This window comes from Ursus americanus, chromosome 8, assembly GCF_024610735.1.
Source record: "Ursus americanus isolate L20-20 chromosome 8, mUrsAme1.1.p, whole genome shotgun sequence".
Lineage (NCBI taxonomy): Eukaryota > Metazoa > Chordata > Mammalia > Carnivora > Ursidae > Ursus > Ursus americanus.
In genome coordinates this window covers 72,252,568-72,267,175 of record NC_142134.1, presented here as the reverse complement: position 1 = coordinate 72,267,175, position 14,608 = coordinate 72,252,568, and the positions used below count along the sequence as shown (strand labels likewise).

General features: G+C 45.4%; 1 protein-coding gene across 5 annotated transcripts in view; it reads left to right on the top strand.

Moving 5' to 3' along the window:
• BST1 (bone marrow stromal cell antigen 1) overlaps window positions 1-14,608 on the top strand; it is a 32,176-nt gene that overhangs the window by 3,266 nt on the left and 14,302 nt on the right. For 4 of the 5 annotated variants that reach the window (XR_015725583.1, XM_087864264.1, XM_045771377.2 and 1 more), the window contains exons 2-7: window positions 407-536; window positions 1,977-2,112; window positions 4,863-4,945; window positions 7,813-7,889; window positions 8,440-8,532; window positions 11,473-11,559. Coding sequence is in view for 4 of the 5 variants with exons in the window: in XM_087864264.1 (XP_087720390.1) it covers window positions 407-536; window positions 1,977-2,112; window positions 4,863-4,945; window positions 7,813-7,889; window positions 8,440-8,532; window positions 11,473-11,559 (606 nt within the window). In the remaining variant the exon portion in view is untranslated. The remainder of the gene's footprint in view (window positions 1-406; window positions 537-1,976; window positions 2,113-4,862; window positions 4,946-7,812; window positions 7,890-8,439; window positions 8,533-11,472; window positions 11,560-14,608) is intronic. The other variant, XM_087864265.1, reaches the window with a different exon arrangement.

Genomic DNA, 14,608 nt, shown 5'->3' with positions numbered 1-14,608 from the left:
ACAGTGGACCTTAAGTCTCAATGGAGAGGCCCCTGAAGTTGGGAGCCTGGGTTTATGGGAATGGTCGTCCTGCAGCAAAGTACCTTTTCTGCTCATCTTTGGGGGCCCGCAGGGGACAAGAGTGTTCCTTATCTCTGAAAAATGTGTCTGAGACTGTCTGAGAGCCATTTCCACTGTCGGATTTCCAAATCCATCACCTAGGTTTTTCTTCTCCTCGTCTGAATGGGGGTTAATGCACGAGACAGGACAATCTGCTGTCTTTTTTGTGCCTAGTTCTGCAGAGTTGATAAATGGCAAAATTGCTCGGAAAGCTGTTGGAGTACTTAGAGAGAAATGGCAATACTTCATGACACCTCATGATGTGTTGTTTTTTCTTCTCCTTCTTTTCACGTGTGCTGCCGTACAGGGACAAGAACTGCACAGCTCTCTGGGAGGCCTTTAGAATGGTGCTGCTGCGGAAGGATCCTTGTTCTGTATTTCCCTCAGACTACGACCTGTTTATTAACCTCTCCAGACATTCCATTCCCAGAGACAAGGTAAAACATTCCTCTCTGTCGAGAGAGAGGGTGCATGGGTCAGGTGTTTGCGACCCTGAGGGCGCCTGTTTCAGTCTCCCCCAAAAATCAAGCAGCAAACTCACCTGAGCTCTCTGATGGGAAGGCATCTTTGTCTCGTGGTAATTCTGGGTCTCCTGCCTGTCTGGGCAGAAGGAACTGTCCTACATCAACAAGGCTGTGCGGGAATCACTATGATAGGACCTTGCCACACCTCTCTCCTGCCCTCTTCCCCCAGCCAGTGCTGAGTAACTTTGTCCTATCTGGCCCCAAAGGCCTGAACTTTTGAGTGACTCAGAAGACCCTTAACCTCAGTATCTTCCCAGAAGACCCATCCCTCCTTTTAAGGGACCTTAAGCTTCTATCTATTCAGTACCAATTTCTTTAAGAAAACCACACGTCTGTGTTCTAATAAAATGAAAATAAATGAGAAAATCTACATAAAATGCTTGCTTAGGAAAAGTTTAAAGAAAGCCAGATAGCTTCATTTGGTTTCTCGACAACATAATTCTTAACCTGATTTTTCATTGTAAAATCACGTAACATTGATGTTTACAAATGAAAAAAATCTTAACATTGTGTTTTTTTACATTTGTAAATGGAGCTGAAAGGTTCAGAGACATAATAGATTGAAAATACTGATTTTTAAGAATATGTTGCATTTTGAATCTCGCTGCCTCCCTGCCAGTAAAACGAAGAACCCTAAATTTTGTTCTCTTCTTTCATAGATTTTGATGCTAGTTGATGAACTCAGTAGGTTGTTACTGAGCTCCTGCCGAGTGTTGGACCTAGTGCTAAGGCTTGAGGATGCTTGCAATGGGGAACAAAACAGCCCCTGCCCTCGGGAAGCTTCAAGGCTAGGCATAGCCCAGCTGGACTCCTGAGGGTCTGATGAGATCCTGAGAGGGATATTGTTATTTGTATTACGGTTGTCTGAAAACACTGTAGCAGTAGAGTGGAAACTGTAAAAGACAATATAAAAGTAACATATTTCTGAGGCACTTTACACCCTCCAAAGTATCATCCTGAACACAGCTATGGAAGAAGAGAAAGGGCTCATGCTCCCCATTTTCCAGATGTGGAAACTGAGGCACAGGGCTATGACATGCCTTGCTCAAGATCACACATCTAGTGTATGACAGAGCCAGGATTTGAACCCAGGTCCTTTGATCTCTTTTTAAATCCAGAGATTAATATCTGTAATTACTACTGGGAAAGTACTTTGTTAATGTGTGCATGATACCCTTGGAATGATGGGAGGACAGATCGTGGCACTCCCTGAACGGGTAAACAAAGACAAAGACAAAGAAAGTTCAAGTGTTGTGGGGCAAGTCAGACTGGAATAAGAAATGCACTGCCTGGCTGAAAAATAGATCTGCTTTGATTTCATTTTCATGTTATTTTGTGTCTGTTTCTCCTTAGTCCCTGTTCTGGGAAAACAACCACCTCCTTGTCACGAGCTATACAGAGAGTGGCCGGCGCTTGATGCCTCTGAGCAATGTTCTGTACGGGAGGTTTGGCGATTTTCTGAGCTGGTGTCGACAGGAAAATGGCTCCGGTAAGACTTCCAGACAAATCGCCAGGAAAGTAAGAGCTCCTGGTTAAGTCGATCTGTGCATTTGCCATTTGTGCTAAATGCTTTCCTATGCATTCGTCTCATTTGATTCCCCCCAAATCCTCTGAGGTAGGTGGTAATAATAATAATTAATAAGAATAATACTAGAGAGAAAGCACTTACTTATCTTTTGCTGAGTACTCTTTAAGCCCTTGACATATATTAACTAGTTTAATCTCTGCAGCAGCCCCAAGAGATAGGTCCTCTCCTAATCCCTGTTGTGATAAATAAGGAAACTGAGGCACAGCAAGGTTAAGAAACTTGCTGAGAAGTGAACAGCTAGGAAGCGGCAGAGTCGGACTGTCCGACTCGAGAGCGTGTGCTCCCAACCCTGCCCAACCCAGCCTCATGATTCTCATTTTCCAGAAGGGGAAACTGAAGTTTAGGGAGGTTAAATCACTCAAACGAGTAGGGCCAGTAGTTAATCCTCTTCTGATGGATCTGAAGCCTGTGCTCTTAAATGCCACTCCAAGTACCAGAAGACAGTTTGAGATTAAAATCATAGTGAAAGTCGCAAGGGCTGGCCTGATGGTAATAAGAGCTCTCCTTGTGTATCCAGAGCCTTCGGAGAGCTGGAGATATAGCAGTCCCCATCCTCAGCGGGCTTATAGCCTTGTGAGGAGCATTTCCTTGCATGCTGTGCTCTGAGGCAGGAAAGGCCGGACCTAAGCAGTAGCACAGTCACCAGCCTAGGCCAGGTATCCAGGAAGCTTCCCAGCAGCTCTTGGTTCTCAATGAGTTTTGAAGCGTGATCAGGAAAGGAAGTGGGAGGAGGTGTTCCCTTCATGAAAACTGGAGATTCCTCCTGCCTGGGTATTGGAGTCACTTTAAAAGTTAGCCTAAGCTCCATTCTGTGTATCCTCTTCCATTCATTCATTTATCCAACTACAAGCCGTAGAGTGCCTACTCTGTGCCTCTAGGCACTGGGAACACAGCAGAGAATAAAACAGGAAAATAATACTCCAGCCTTACATTACAGATGGGGAGATAAGACAAGACACAGGCAAATCAAATAGTCTGCCGTAAGATTACATGGGCTACAGAGAGAAACAAATCAGGAAAAGAGGGTAGGAAGTGCTAGAAGGGTGAGGAAGAGGGAGGACAGTGTTGCAGGTTTACATTGGTGTCCAGAGGAAGTCTCGCTGAGAAGCTATTTGAGCAAAGATCTGAAGGAGTTGAGGAAGAACATTTCCTGAGAAAGGGGACAGCAAGTGCAAAGGTCCTGAGGCAGAAGTGTATCTGACATATTTAAGGAACAGCAAGGACATCAATAAGAAAAGAGAAAAGTAGTAAGCTATGAGGCTAGAGGAATAAAGGAGGGCCAGACAGCACGGGGCTTTCACTGGGAGAGAGATGGGAAAATTGCAGGGTTCAGGTCAGTGGACATGGCCATTCATCCAATAGACAGTGACCCGGAAGTCTGTCTGATTATCCTGCAGCAGGGATGTGTGGAGTCTGAGGAAAAGAATGTGAAGGAAAGGAGAGTATGGTATAATCACAAATACTCAGTTGTTGTCCCTAGTTCCTGGCACACGGCTCCTAAAACCCTGGGAATGTGAGGAGTAATAAGAGTGTCTTTTGTGTGATCATGACATGGCTAGTGGTTAGGGGTCGCTAGATAGCTTCACATGTGGACTGGTTGCCAGAAAGACCAAGGAAAATCAGATTAGAGCCTGTGAGCTTTGGGCCCCATCCCTGTCCTCCAGGAAGGAAGGAGGGGCTGGAGATTGAGTTAATCACAAAGGCAATGATTTAATCAATCGTGTCTGCCTAATGAAATCTCATAAAACCCGTGGTGGGGTTCAGAGGGCTTCTGAGTTTGTGAACACAGATGCTGGGAGGGTGATGGGCCCTCAGGGAGCATGGAAACTCCCCGTATTTCCCTTCAGACTTACACATTTTGCCCTTTTTGGTTCTCTCTGGAGGGACTTGTCAATGAGCTCTTTCTCCCTTTTTACAGAGTAAATGGGGGACAAGTCCCATTATATGGCTGCTGAATTCTGTCATTAGAATTTTTATTTATTTTTATTTACTTATTTATTTTAAAGAATTTATTTATTTATTTGAGAGAGAGAGTGCACAAGCAGGGGGAGCGGCGGAGGGAGAGGGGGAGGGAGAAACCAGCTCCCCTCTGAGCAGGGATCCTGACATGGGGCTCCATCCCAGGTGGGATCATGACTTGAGCCTAAGGCAGACACTTAACCGATCGAGTCACCCAGGCACCCCTGTCGTTAGAATTTTTAAAATGTAATACATGTTAACACTTTATCTATTTTAAATGTCACAAAATTTCTGTTTTCTGGCTAAGGACTATCACTTTCTTGGTGTATTTTTGTTGCATTTACTTCCAAGACCAGGGCTCACTGGAGAAGGCACTTCACCCAACAGAGCAAAGATTTTTTTTTAATCACTTCACTGGACCCTCAGTAAAGAAATCGCCGAGCGAGCATCTGATGCGTGGTGGTCGGCAGCCTCACTCAGTAGCCCACTGCCTTCCTCATATTTGTGCAGAGCAAAATGACACCTGCCTTTCTATCAGAGATTGGGTTCTTTGTGGATGGGGTAGGCAGAACTGTGAACGTCAGACTTGTAAACACAGGCTAAGTAGGTTTTGTGGGGCAGCGAATATTTTAAATTAATTCTTCTCTGATCCAATGTTTGGAATGAAACACGTTTGTCCATTTTCCCCTCAGGACTCGATTACCAGTCCTGCCCTTCATCAGAAGATTGTGAAAACAACGCCGTGGATTCTTTCTGGAGAAGGGCATCTATGCAGGTGAGCTTGGGAAGGACGCTAGGAGGCTGAGCACACGTGGGCCCCCACGAACACAGGATTGAAGGGTTCAGAGACAGGGCCGTCGGGTCATGACTTAACGTCCCTGAGCCTCTCTTTCTGTCCATGGTTGCCACATTCTGATTCGCTCTGTCTGCTCCATAATGGTGTGAGGGCTTAAGGGCCTAAATCGTGCAGCACCTGGCACAGCCCACACACGCGTGAGTGTTGGTGTAGATGCGGGTATAACACAGGCACTATTAGCACTGTCATGTTCTGGCTGCTCTGAGTATTTGGAATCAATGCGATTTTGCTTGCTATGTAAAATGGGGTGGCCCCTGTTTTATGTGAGACCCTGGGACATCTGAAATCCAGATGTGGGGGTCAGAAATGTCCCCAAGACGGCGAGTCATGATAGAGGAGGTGATAGGAGGTAGTGGGTGACAGGTGAGGGGAAGGTAAACTGGAGACACAGAAATGGCCCCTTACCGAAGGTCTATTCCTCAGAGAACACAGCCACCAGGGATGGTGACAGTCTATTAAATGTTAGCCATATTGACTTCAGGGTCCTGCCACCCACCACCAACAACTCCCTTTCGGGGCTGTCCATGTCCCTTTGTCCCATTCTGGATCCCCAGGGGTCCACTGGGTCCCTTGTTGATCAGAGTGAGATGACTTTGGTTAAATCCTCTTCCACGGTGTGGTTTGGAGCGGGACAGAAGGTCGGCTCCAAGCCAAAGTCACTGCTCATTCCTGAGCTCTCCTGCTGCTCCAGTGGGAGCACCCCATTTATGCTCACTACCCGGGGGCTCCATTTCCAGTGGAGACTCCACTCCACGAGCACTGGGCTGCTAGAGCCCCTCATGGAGGCTACGGGGGCATCATCACCTGAATGTGGGATCATAACCGCAACTCAGGGGCAATGTCGACATTCTCGGAAAGGAGCTAAGAATCATGCCCACATTTTATGAGCCCTTAGAATATGCTGGATAGTCTGTGCACAAGGAGAGGCAGTTTAGTGATGAGACGGTCTGAACTGTAGCAGAGAAGTATTCAACACATGTTAATAATTATTATTGTGTTTAATTTATTTTTATTTATTTTTTTAAAGATTTTAAAAATTTATTTATTTTAGAGAGAGAGAAAGCATGCACGTGAGTGGGGGGAGGGGCAGAGGGAGAGACTCTCAAGCAGACTCTGCACTGAGAACCAGAGCCTGGCACGGGACTCGATCCCATGACCTCGAGATCATGACCTGAGCTGAAACCAAGAGTCGGATGCTTAACCGACTGAGCCACCCAGGTGCCCCAATAATTATTATTTTAAATGATTTAATCTTTACACCAATCCTATGAAGTTAGGGACCCCTATGACCCCTGTTTTACAGATAGGAAAAATGAGGGACAAAGAGATCAAGAAACTTAAGCAGGCTTATCTTTTTAATTTATGTATTTTCTTTCTATTCAACTTATTAAGCAGACTTATTCCAGAGCTAATACGTGGAGGAGCCGGAGAACAAATTTTTCAACCACTACATCATAGAGCCTCATTGTATCTGCATGCATTTTTTATTACATTTTTTTCTTATCAATGTAATAGCTGCTCAGGATAAAAAGTGACAAATAACAGAAAATACAGATAAAGAAATTAATCACGTATGTGCCTACTGCCTGAAGGCAACTCCTTCGGCATTGCGGTCTTCAGACTTCACATTTGTGGACTTGCCCACGACCATTAGCACTGAGTCTTTGGAGCACCCCGAGACATGCACGACACGAAGTGTATTGTTGCTTTGCTGCCGCCGGTACGGGCATCACTAAGTCCAGTCATATCTCAGTGCCATGTGCCTCCCCAGACCCCACCTCACTCCGGTATAAACCTTTCATCAGGGAAATTGCATGTTCCGGTAGCATCATAAAGTGGAGATTTGGGAATGTCTCTGGATCTGTCTCTTCCTTGGGAATTTTGGGGGGTTGACTAATGTTCCCAGACTTTTGCCCATTTATTTTTAGCATAGTAGAGCTCATGCTTTGTCTTCCTAATATTGCATTTTGCTTTACATATCCGTACTTCCTCTGCGTTTGCAAATCTATTGCAGTTTTATTAATGGCTGGCTAATATTTCAGACACTTCGGTACTATGGGTTACTTGCCGCTCCTTTGTTGTTGACTATTTTAAATGGCTTACAAACAATGCCACAGTACACACCTTTGTGCGCGATGCTTGTGATGGTCCTCAGAGCTGTTTACAAAATATGTCTGGCTTATCTTCTGCACACGTGGTTTGCGTTCCCCTGCCCGTTGACGTTACTTGCTTGTGACTTCTTGTAACTTGCCAATGAGATATGAGAGGGAGTGTGTATGATTTCTGGGTGGAAATGTCTCAGAACTGGTCTGTGATTTGCCACTGTCCCCTTCTCCCTTCCCTGACAATCAACGACTTTGCAAGTAGGGACTCTTTGTCAGCTGAGGTCCCAGAGCGATGACATAGGGAACAAAACCCCAGTGGACTTGGGATAAAGATATGTCACGTGAGCATGGAATAAATCTTTGTTGTTTAAAGCCACTGTGATTTTGTTTGGCTGCGTACTTTAGTTTACTCCAGCTGATACAATGCTGGAAACTGATCATTTCACATGGTCTTCCTGGAGTAGATTCCCAGCCATGGAATCGCAGAGTCTATGCGTTTTTGACATTTCAAAGCAATTTGCGTTCCAAGATACGCCAGTTGCATCCCTACCAGCTGCACGAAATACCAAATTTAGTACATTCTTGCTCACACTGAGGAATGTCAATTTTAAGAAATTGCTCATTTTGCAGCTGAAAAATAACATGTATTAATTTACTCAAAATTCTTGTTTCTTCTTACAGTATTCAAGAGATAGTTCTGGGGTGATCCACGTCATGCTGAATGGTTCAGAGCCAGCAGGAGCCTATCCCATTAAAGGGTAAGAAAACCAGCATCAACAAACACAACAAAGAATGCCAACACGTTTATTTAGTTTTTTCAAATGTAAGCTTAAGAAAACTGTCTTAATTACCAGCATAATGCTTGCTTTTGTAAACTCCAGGAAAGCAAAACAGTGGAATGGCCTGGAGGTCAGAGCATGACTCTGCATCTCTATGGTTAATAGCTAATGAATGCCTGAATGAAATAAGTAACCTAAAAATAAAAGCCAAAAACACCCCCACCGAATACCCTGAAAGTTTTCCAACAGAAGTAATGTGTAAATCAACTACCAATGGAATGGGAAAAGTATCCTATTGCTTTAGGACTCTGAGAAATATCGGGGTGCCTGGCTGGCTCAGTCAGTTAAGCATCTGACTCTTGATTTCATCTCAGGTCCTGATCTCAGGGTCTCGGTGTGGAGTCCGCTTGAGATTCTCTCTCTCTCCCTCTTCCTTCGCCCCCCACGTGCTCACTTACTCTCTCGCTTTCTCTCTAAATAAACAAATTAAAAAAAATCTTTTTAAAAACATGTCTTTCGTGTTTCTCAGTTTTTTTGCAGATTTTGAAATTCCCTATTTCCAGAAGGATAAAATCACACGAATTGAGATCTGGGTTATGCATGATATTGGAAGACCAAAAGCGTAAGTCAAAGTGTTACTGGTGATGGTAATTGTGCAAACATGCTTCTCTTGAATAAGATATAGTGAAACCCGTTTCACATTTTCATTTTTTGGGAAACAACACTGTTCTCTGTTTCAAATGTCATGGGTAAAGAAAGACAAAGCCTTGACTTTTTGGAAATGCCACTAACCAGTCCCGAGCCCAGAGAAAAGACCTCTTTTATTCAGTTACTATTCTCAGCCAAGGAAAATGGGGTTCCTTTCTGAGCTACCTGGGTAGCACTGGATAGGAAAGGTCCTTCTACATTTGTGTGGGTCAAAGCCTGTTTCTCCTCCTGGTTGTTTGAAAGCCCCCAGCAGGAGTTCTCAGAATTGACCCAAGGACTATGTAATAAAGACTTTATTCTCAGAGAACAACCGTTTCCACAACTAGGCCTCGGATAACTGGCCAAGGAAACTGTTAAGATCCATATTTTCTGGAAAACCACTTGAGTTTATATAGAGGCAAGCCTGACTTCATTCTTCTCATCAGTGAGGAGCATTGCTGGAAAAAAAGGGAAGATAAGAAACGTAAACCCAGATGATTCAGAGACAAGCCAAGGAGGCCCACCCTGGTTCAAGTTCAGCCATGTCAGGCTTCTTCAGAGGCCAGCTGGGGCCTTGCTCTTCAGAGCATTGATGAAAAGTATTGCTAACCCCAGTGAGTATGTTTTGGGAGAATCTTAGCAACTTCCCCATTTCAGGCCTCTAGAACCGTCTAAGACTCACCGTGTAATGAGGGATTATTTTTTCCTGTCTCTTAAACAAGAGATGAAGCCTGCAAATGACTTACTACATAGTAATACCAGGATCTGCATTTCTCTTCCCGGAAGACAAATTATACTTATGTTGCACAAAAAAACAGTGTATATTATTTTTCTTCTTTCTGTGGGAAGTTGCTCTTTGTCTAGAAATTACACTTGCTTGTTGTTTTAATGTTTCTATCAGAGGCAGCTTGCCCTTTGAACCTATCTTTAGTGAGATAAGGAAATTGCAATTCAACGTTATCTTGGACCAACGTGTCTGCTACAGAGGAGACGATAAAAGGGCCCAGAGCACGTGGTTGTATGTTTGTGCCACGGAGTGGAGTTATGGGTCATGAGCTAAGGAAGTAGGAGGTCCTGAACTGCTCAGATTTTAGGGGAAAAAAAACAACCTTATAGACAAAAGAGCTAAAAACAATAAGGCTGATACCTGATTGTGGTTAGCATTGTTTTAGCTGCCGTTATTAAAAAAAAAAAAAAAAAGTACACTAATCCATTGACTTCTATATCCAGGTGTCCTGTAACCTCCACGTCATTGTTTTCTAAAAAATTCTCAGTAGTGAGCCTGTCCTGGAGAAGGACTTCCTCCCAGATTTTGGCTGGGTTCTAAAACAAGACTTCACTCCACACTTTGCCCTCATCATTCCTGTCATGCCTAGAATGCCACTTCTTTTGTGAAAACTTCCTCCAATCCCTCATTTCCACTCTGTAGACTTCCTCTCTGTTAGTGTTACAGTGAGGAGGCTGTGTCCGTGCTGTTTGACCCCACTGAATTATGGCCACAGGAGGCAGGACGCCCAGTGGATGGGGGAGTGGGGAAATGAATACTCACACCTTGACGGGGTGGGCGGCAGAGGGTGCAATTTAGCACTGCCTGTTATTGGAAAAGAAACAACAGGCCCAATTAATGTCACCTTATATATCAAACTGTACTTCCGTAACAACAACAAAAAAGTAACAGTGGGTCCCAAATGGAGTCATTTCTCCCCACAATAGCAAACCAAGCTTCAACCTCTCCCAGAAATGTGATCTTTAAACAGTCCATCTGAAATTTTCTTATCAGCAGTAGTGAGGTCATCTGTACACTAAATACTGGCCTCTCCCTTCCGACAAAGAGAAGAGCCAGCCTGCAATAATCCTTTCCTTTCTTTTGCTAATAACTTCCTTGTCACACCCTCCTGACCTTACAAAGCCTTCCATTTCCAAGGACTTAGAGCTGCCTGCCTGTTTACTGGAAGGGATGCCGCTTTATTCCTGAATCCTTGAATAAAGCCAATTAGATTTTCAGGTTTACTCAGGAGAACTTCTGTGCTTTAACATTATCAAGGAGCCTTACATGGCGTGCAAAACGCTAGTGCCTGAAATCCTACTTCCAGGATTTTAGGCTAAGAAAACAAAGAATTAAGGATGTGTTTGAAAATGAAGGGTAGTTTTAGTGTGACATTAAAATATAGGAATCAACCTTGGTCATCAACAAGTGGGGGCTGCTTTTATGAATCATGTTCTGATTCCGTAAGGGAGACCATACAGGAATTTAAAAATAACGGCACAGAAGTATATATGTATGCGTGTGCGTACATATATACACACACAGACATGGGCCAAAGCAGAATACAAAATGCACTGGACAGCTAGAAGCTTATTATATTTTAAAAGTCTCGTGGGAATGAATGTATTTCAAACGTCTTAAAGGCTATACCCCAAAATGTCAGCAGCACTTAGCCCTAGTGATAAGCAATTGGGGTGATTTCTTTTTCCTTGTGTTTATTTGCATTTTTTGATAATTTTTGATTTGTATGTTCTTGTTTTCATTTAAAGCCTGGCCTAACACACTGTCTGGTGAACAAGCTGGCAGCACTGTGTTGGCCTGGGGCGCGTCACTTAGGTGTGTTGATGGCGAGGGCTCCGGGGCACACTGCGCATGCACCAGAGCAGGTCCGCCCAGTGCGCTGGACCCACAAACCTTGTCCTCGGCGCACCCCCTTCTGGGATGCTGCGGGTCTCCCCGCAAGCGGCAGTTTTGGGGGTTACTTCCGCATATTCCCCCAGAGAGGAGAATAACCCAGGAAACACGTGGTCATGGGAAATTTTAATTCACCCAGAAACAGCTTCCCTTTTTCTCCTCCTTTAATCTTACTTATATGCTTTTATATTTTAGGGAATCCTGTGGAGAAGGCAGTGTGAAAATCCTGGAAGACAGACTGAGGAAAATGGGTTTTCAGTACAGCTGTATTAACGATCACCCGTAGGTGGTCTATCGTAATCAGTGTGCGGTTTCAAAGGTGGAGCAGTGAGTTTGGACGGCAAGAGGCTGTTGAATGTGTTCTGCTGGGATCAGCCCTAAGGCCACAGGACTGTGTCTTCTGGGCTGTGTCTTCTGGGGTGTGAGGGCTGGGAGTCCCTTCTGGCCAGGGCTCTGCCGGGGTCCCACCCACTTTTGTCCAGAGCCCTTTTCAAAGATGCTTCAAGGACAAATAGAAACCCTTTTGGGTGTGTGTGTGTGTGTGTGTATGTATATGTCCTGTTTCCTCTTGCTTGCTTCTGGCAGGTGAGTAACCTGAGAACAGGCACTGTGGTCCCTGCATCCTTGGATGCCACGGATCCTTGCCCAAGATAGGTGCTAGGGTGGGTTTGTTTGAGATGCTTACAGGGAGATGCATAGGAAAATAATAACGGCTACCCTTGATTGAGCACATTACGGGCTAAGTACTTTAGGTACTTATAACAAGTGTTGCCTGAGGGCTTTCCTGAGTCTTGGCAATTTAAGATTTTACTTATTTATTTGGGGGAGAGAGAGAGAGAGAAAGCGCGATAGTGCGGTGTGCAGGAGTGGTGGGAGAGGGGCAGATAGAGAGGTAGAGGGAAAAATCTCAAGCAGACTCCACACCGAGTAAGAAGCCTGACTCCAGGCTCGATCTCACAACCCTGAGATCACCACCTGAACTGAAACCAAGAGTTGGATGCTCAACCGCCTGAGCCACCCAGGCGCCCAAGTCTTGGAAATTTCGATAAGCTTGGCTAAAACCCTAGTACAGCTGAAAACCCTCTCCTGCACTGGGAACTCCTTACCTTGCTGCTTCCTGCTTTTCTCTGCCTCAGTGCCTAAGTCTGCCGCCTGGCTTGGTTCCTCAGGCTGGAAGTGCAACATTGCAAGGACTTAGTGGCTTTCCTGAAAATTTGAAGGTGTGGCAGAGTGGAAATTCCATCTGCAGTCTTGTCCAGCCCTCACGACCATCCGCTGGCTCTGCTGCACTGGGCCTTCTCATTAGCTCTGTGAGCAAAGCCCACTGGAAATATGGGTTGGTTTCCCCCCATTTCACCAGATAAGAGCCCCACAGAGCTGTTCTCCACAGCTTGGTGCTGTACCAGTGTACTCATCTGTTACTGTTAATGCTCTCAGGAAACTCAAAAGTGAGGTGTTACCACCCTCTGTTAAAAACAAAACAAAGCAAATAGTGTTTTGGGGAACTATCGGCTATGTACAGGAAAATGCACCAATCATAAGTACGCAGTGGGATGAATTTTCCCAAGTTCAACACACACATGTTGGATCGAGAAACAACATAACCCAGCGGCTGAGTCTCCCCTCACCCTCCCTTCCGGCCTTCCTGCCTGCCCGCAATAGTAATCTCTCTCTAGACTTGTCTTAGATTGCTTGTGTCTGTTGTTAAGCTTTATATAAATATCCCTTTTCCGTGGATGGGTAAATTAAGGGTCAGAGAGATGAAGTAAGTTTTCCAAGGTCACCACTCAGTGACAGAGCTGACTTTGGAACCCAGCATTGTATGGCTTTGAAGGATGCTTTTTTCTTTCTACTATAGGACCCTTCCTTTCTTTAAGCACCGGATTTTATTTTTTTAAGTCTTTATTCAAATTGCAGTTAGTTAACATTCAGTGCAATACTAGTTTCAGGTGAACAATATAGTGATTCCACATTTCAGTACAACACCGGGTGCTCATCACCACAAGAAAGCACCAGATTTTCATAAATCTGTCTTAAAAGGCAGTTCTTTGCTAAAGCAGCTCAATGATGGAGAAAATTGTGCCTAAAAATTCTGCATTTGGGACCACTTTGCTTTGGCCCAGGAACTCCTTCGAGGAGGCTGTCTTTGTACGTCATCAGGTCAAGTGTGGTGACTGAGGCCAGAGCCCAGGTCTCCTTCCCTGCTCACGGCTGTCCCCAGGGACTCAGTCTGCTTTCACTTGCTCTAGTGTTGTCCCCACCTGTGCTGCCCTTAAGGGCTCTTCCCTGGCAAGCCTGGCTCAGCTCCCCCTCTCCCACTTCTTTACTGCCCATGGGCTCTGGTGTTCATCTCGGGTTTTGTAAAGCTCCTGGGAGCACAGAGGAGATAACGAGAGGCTAACCATGGGAGAGTGACCATGGTTAACACACTGAACTCCAACCGAGGTGTAACTGACAACCTCTTGCCCCACAAAATTCAGGTGACATGGTCCTCTGTCCTGTGGCCATCAGGAGTTCTCCCCAAGATTCTTGCACATTTTGTCCGGGTCTTCTCTTTTCAGAGCCGCTCTTGCCTCCTGGTTGATTTCTGTGAGCTCTGTATTGAGCCAGACTCCGTGAAACCCAATGACTTTGAGGGTGGGGGGCAGAAAACAGCAACAACAAAATATCGTCATAACAAATACCTGCACAGTGTAGACTTTACCAGAGAGTAAGCGAGTCCTGGGGAGCCATACAGCGAACAACATATTTTCTGCTTTTCCAAAGTCCCTTCCAGCCACCTGGCCAGGAGAGAGCCCCGTTGGCCTGCCTCCTCCTTAGTGCCCCGTGTGCCACAGCTACCCGGCTCCTCTATATTTTTTTTTAAAGATTTTTTTATTTATTTGTCAGAGAGAGAGCACAAGCAAGGGAAGCACAGGCAGAGAGGAGCTGAGCAAGGAGCCCCATGCGGGGCTTGATCCCAGCAGCCTGGGATCATGACCTGAGCCGAAGGCAGACACTTAACTGACTGAGCCACCCGGGCCCCCCCGCCCCCAGCTCCTCTCTTCACTCCTGCTTTCCCTGCCCTCCTGGGACTCTGCATCTTTTCCCTCTACTGCACAGAGCTGCTTACCGGTGCAGCTTCTTTGCTGAAACCTGGGCATAGCCATCACCTGTGCGCTTCAAATCCGACTTTCTCACCAAAGACCTCATCAAGAGGATTTTCCAAGCAAGACTGTCCATCCTTACGGAAGTGGTCCCATGCTTGGGCTCTGGCGTGAGCCTGCAATGTTCAAGTTCAGCTCCACAGCTGCTACAGTGTGTACTTGGGCAAGACACTCTGATCAGTGTT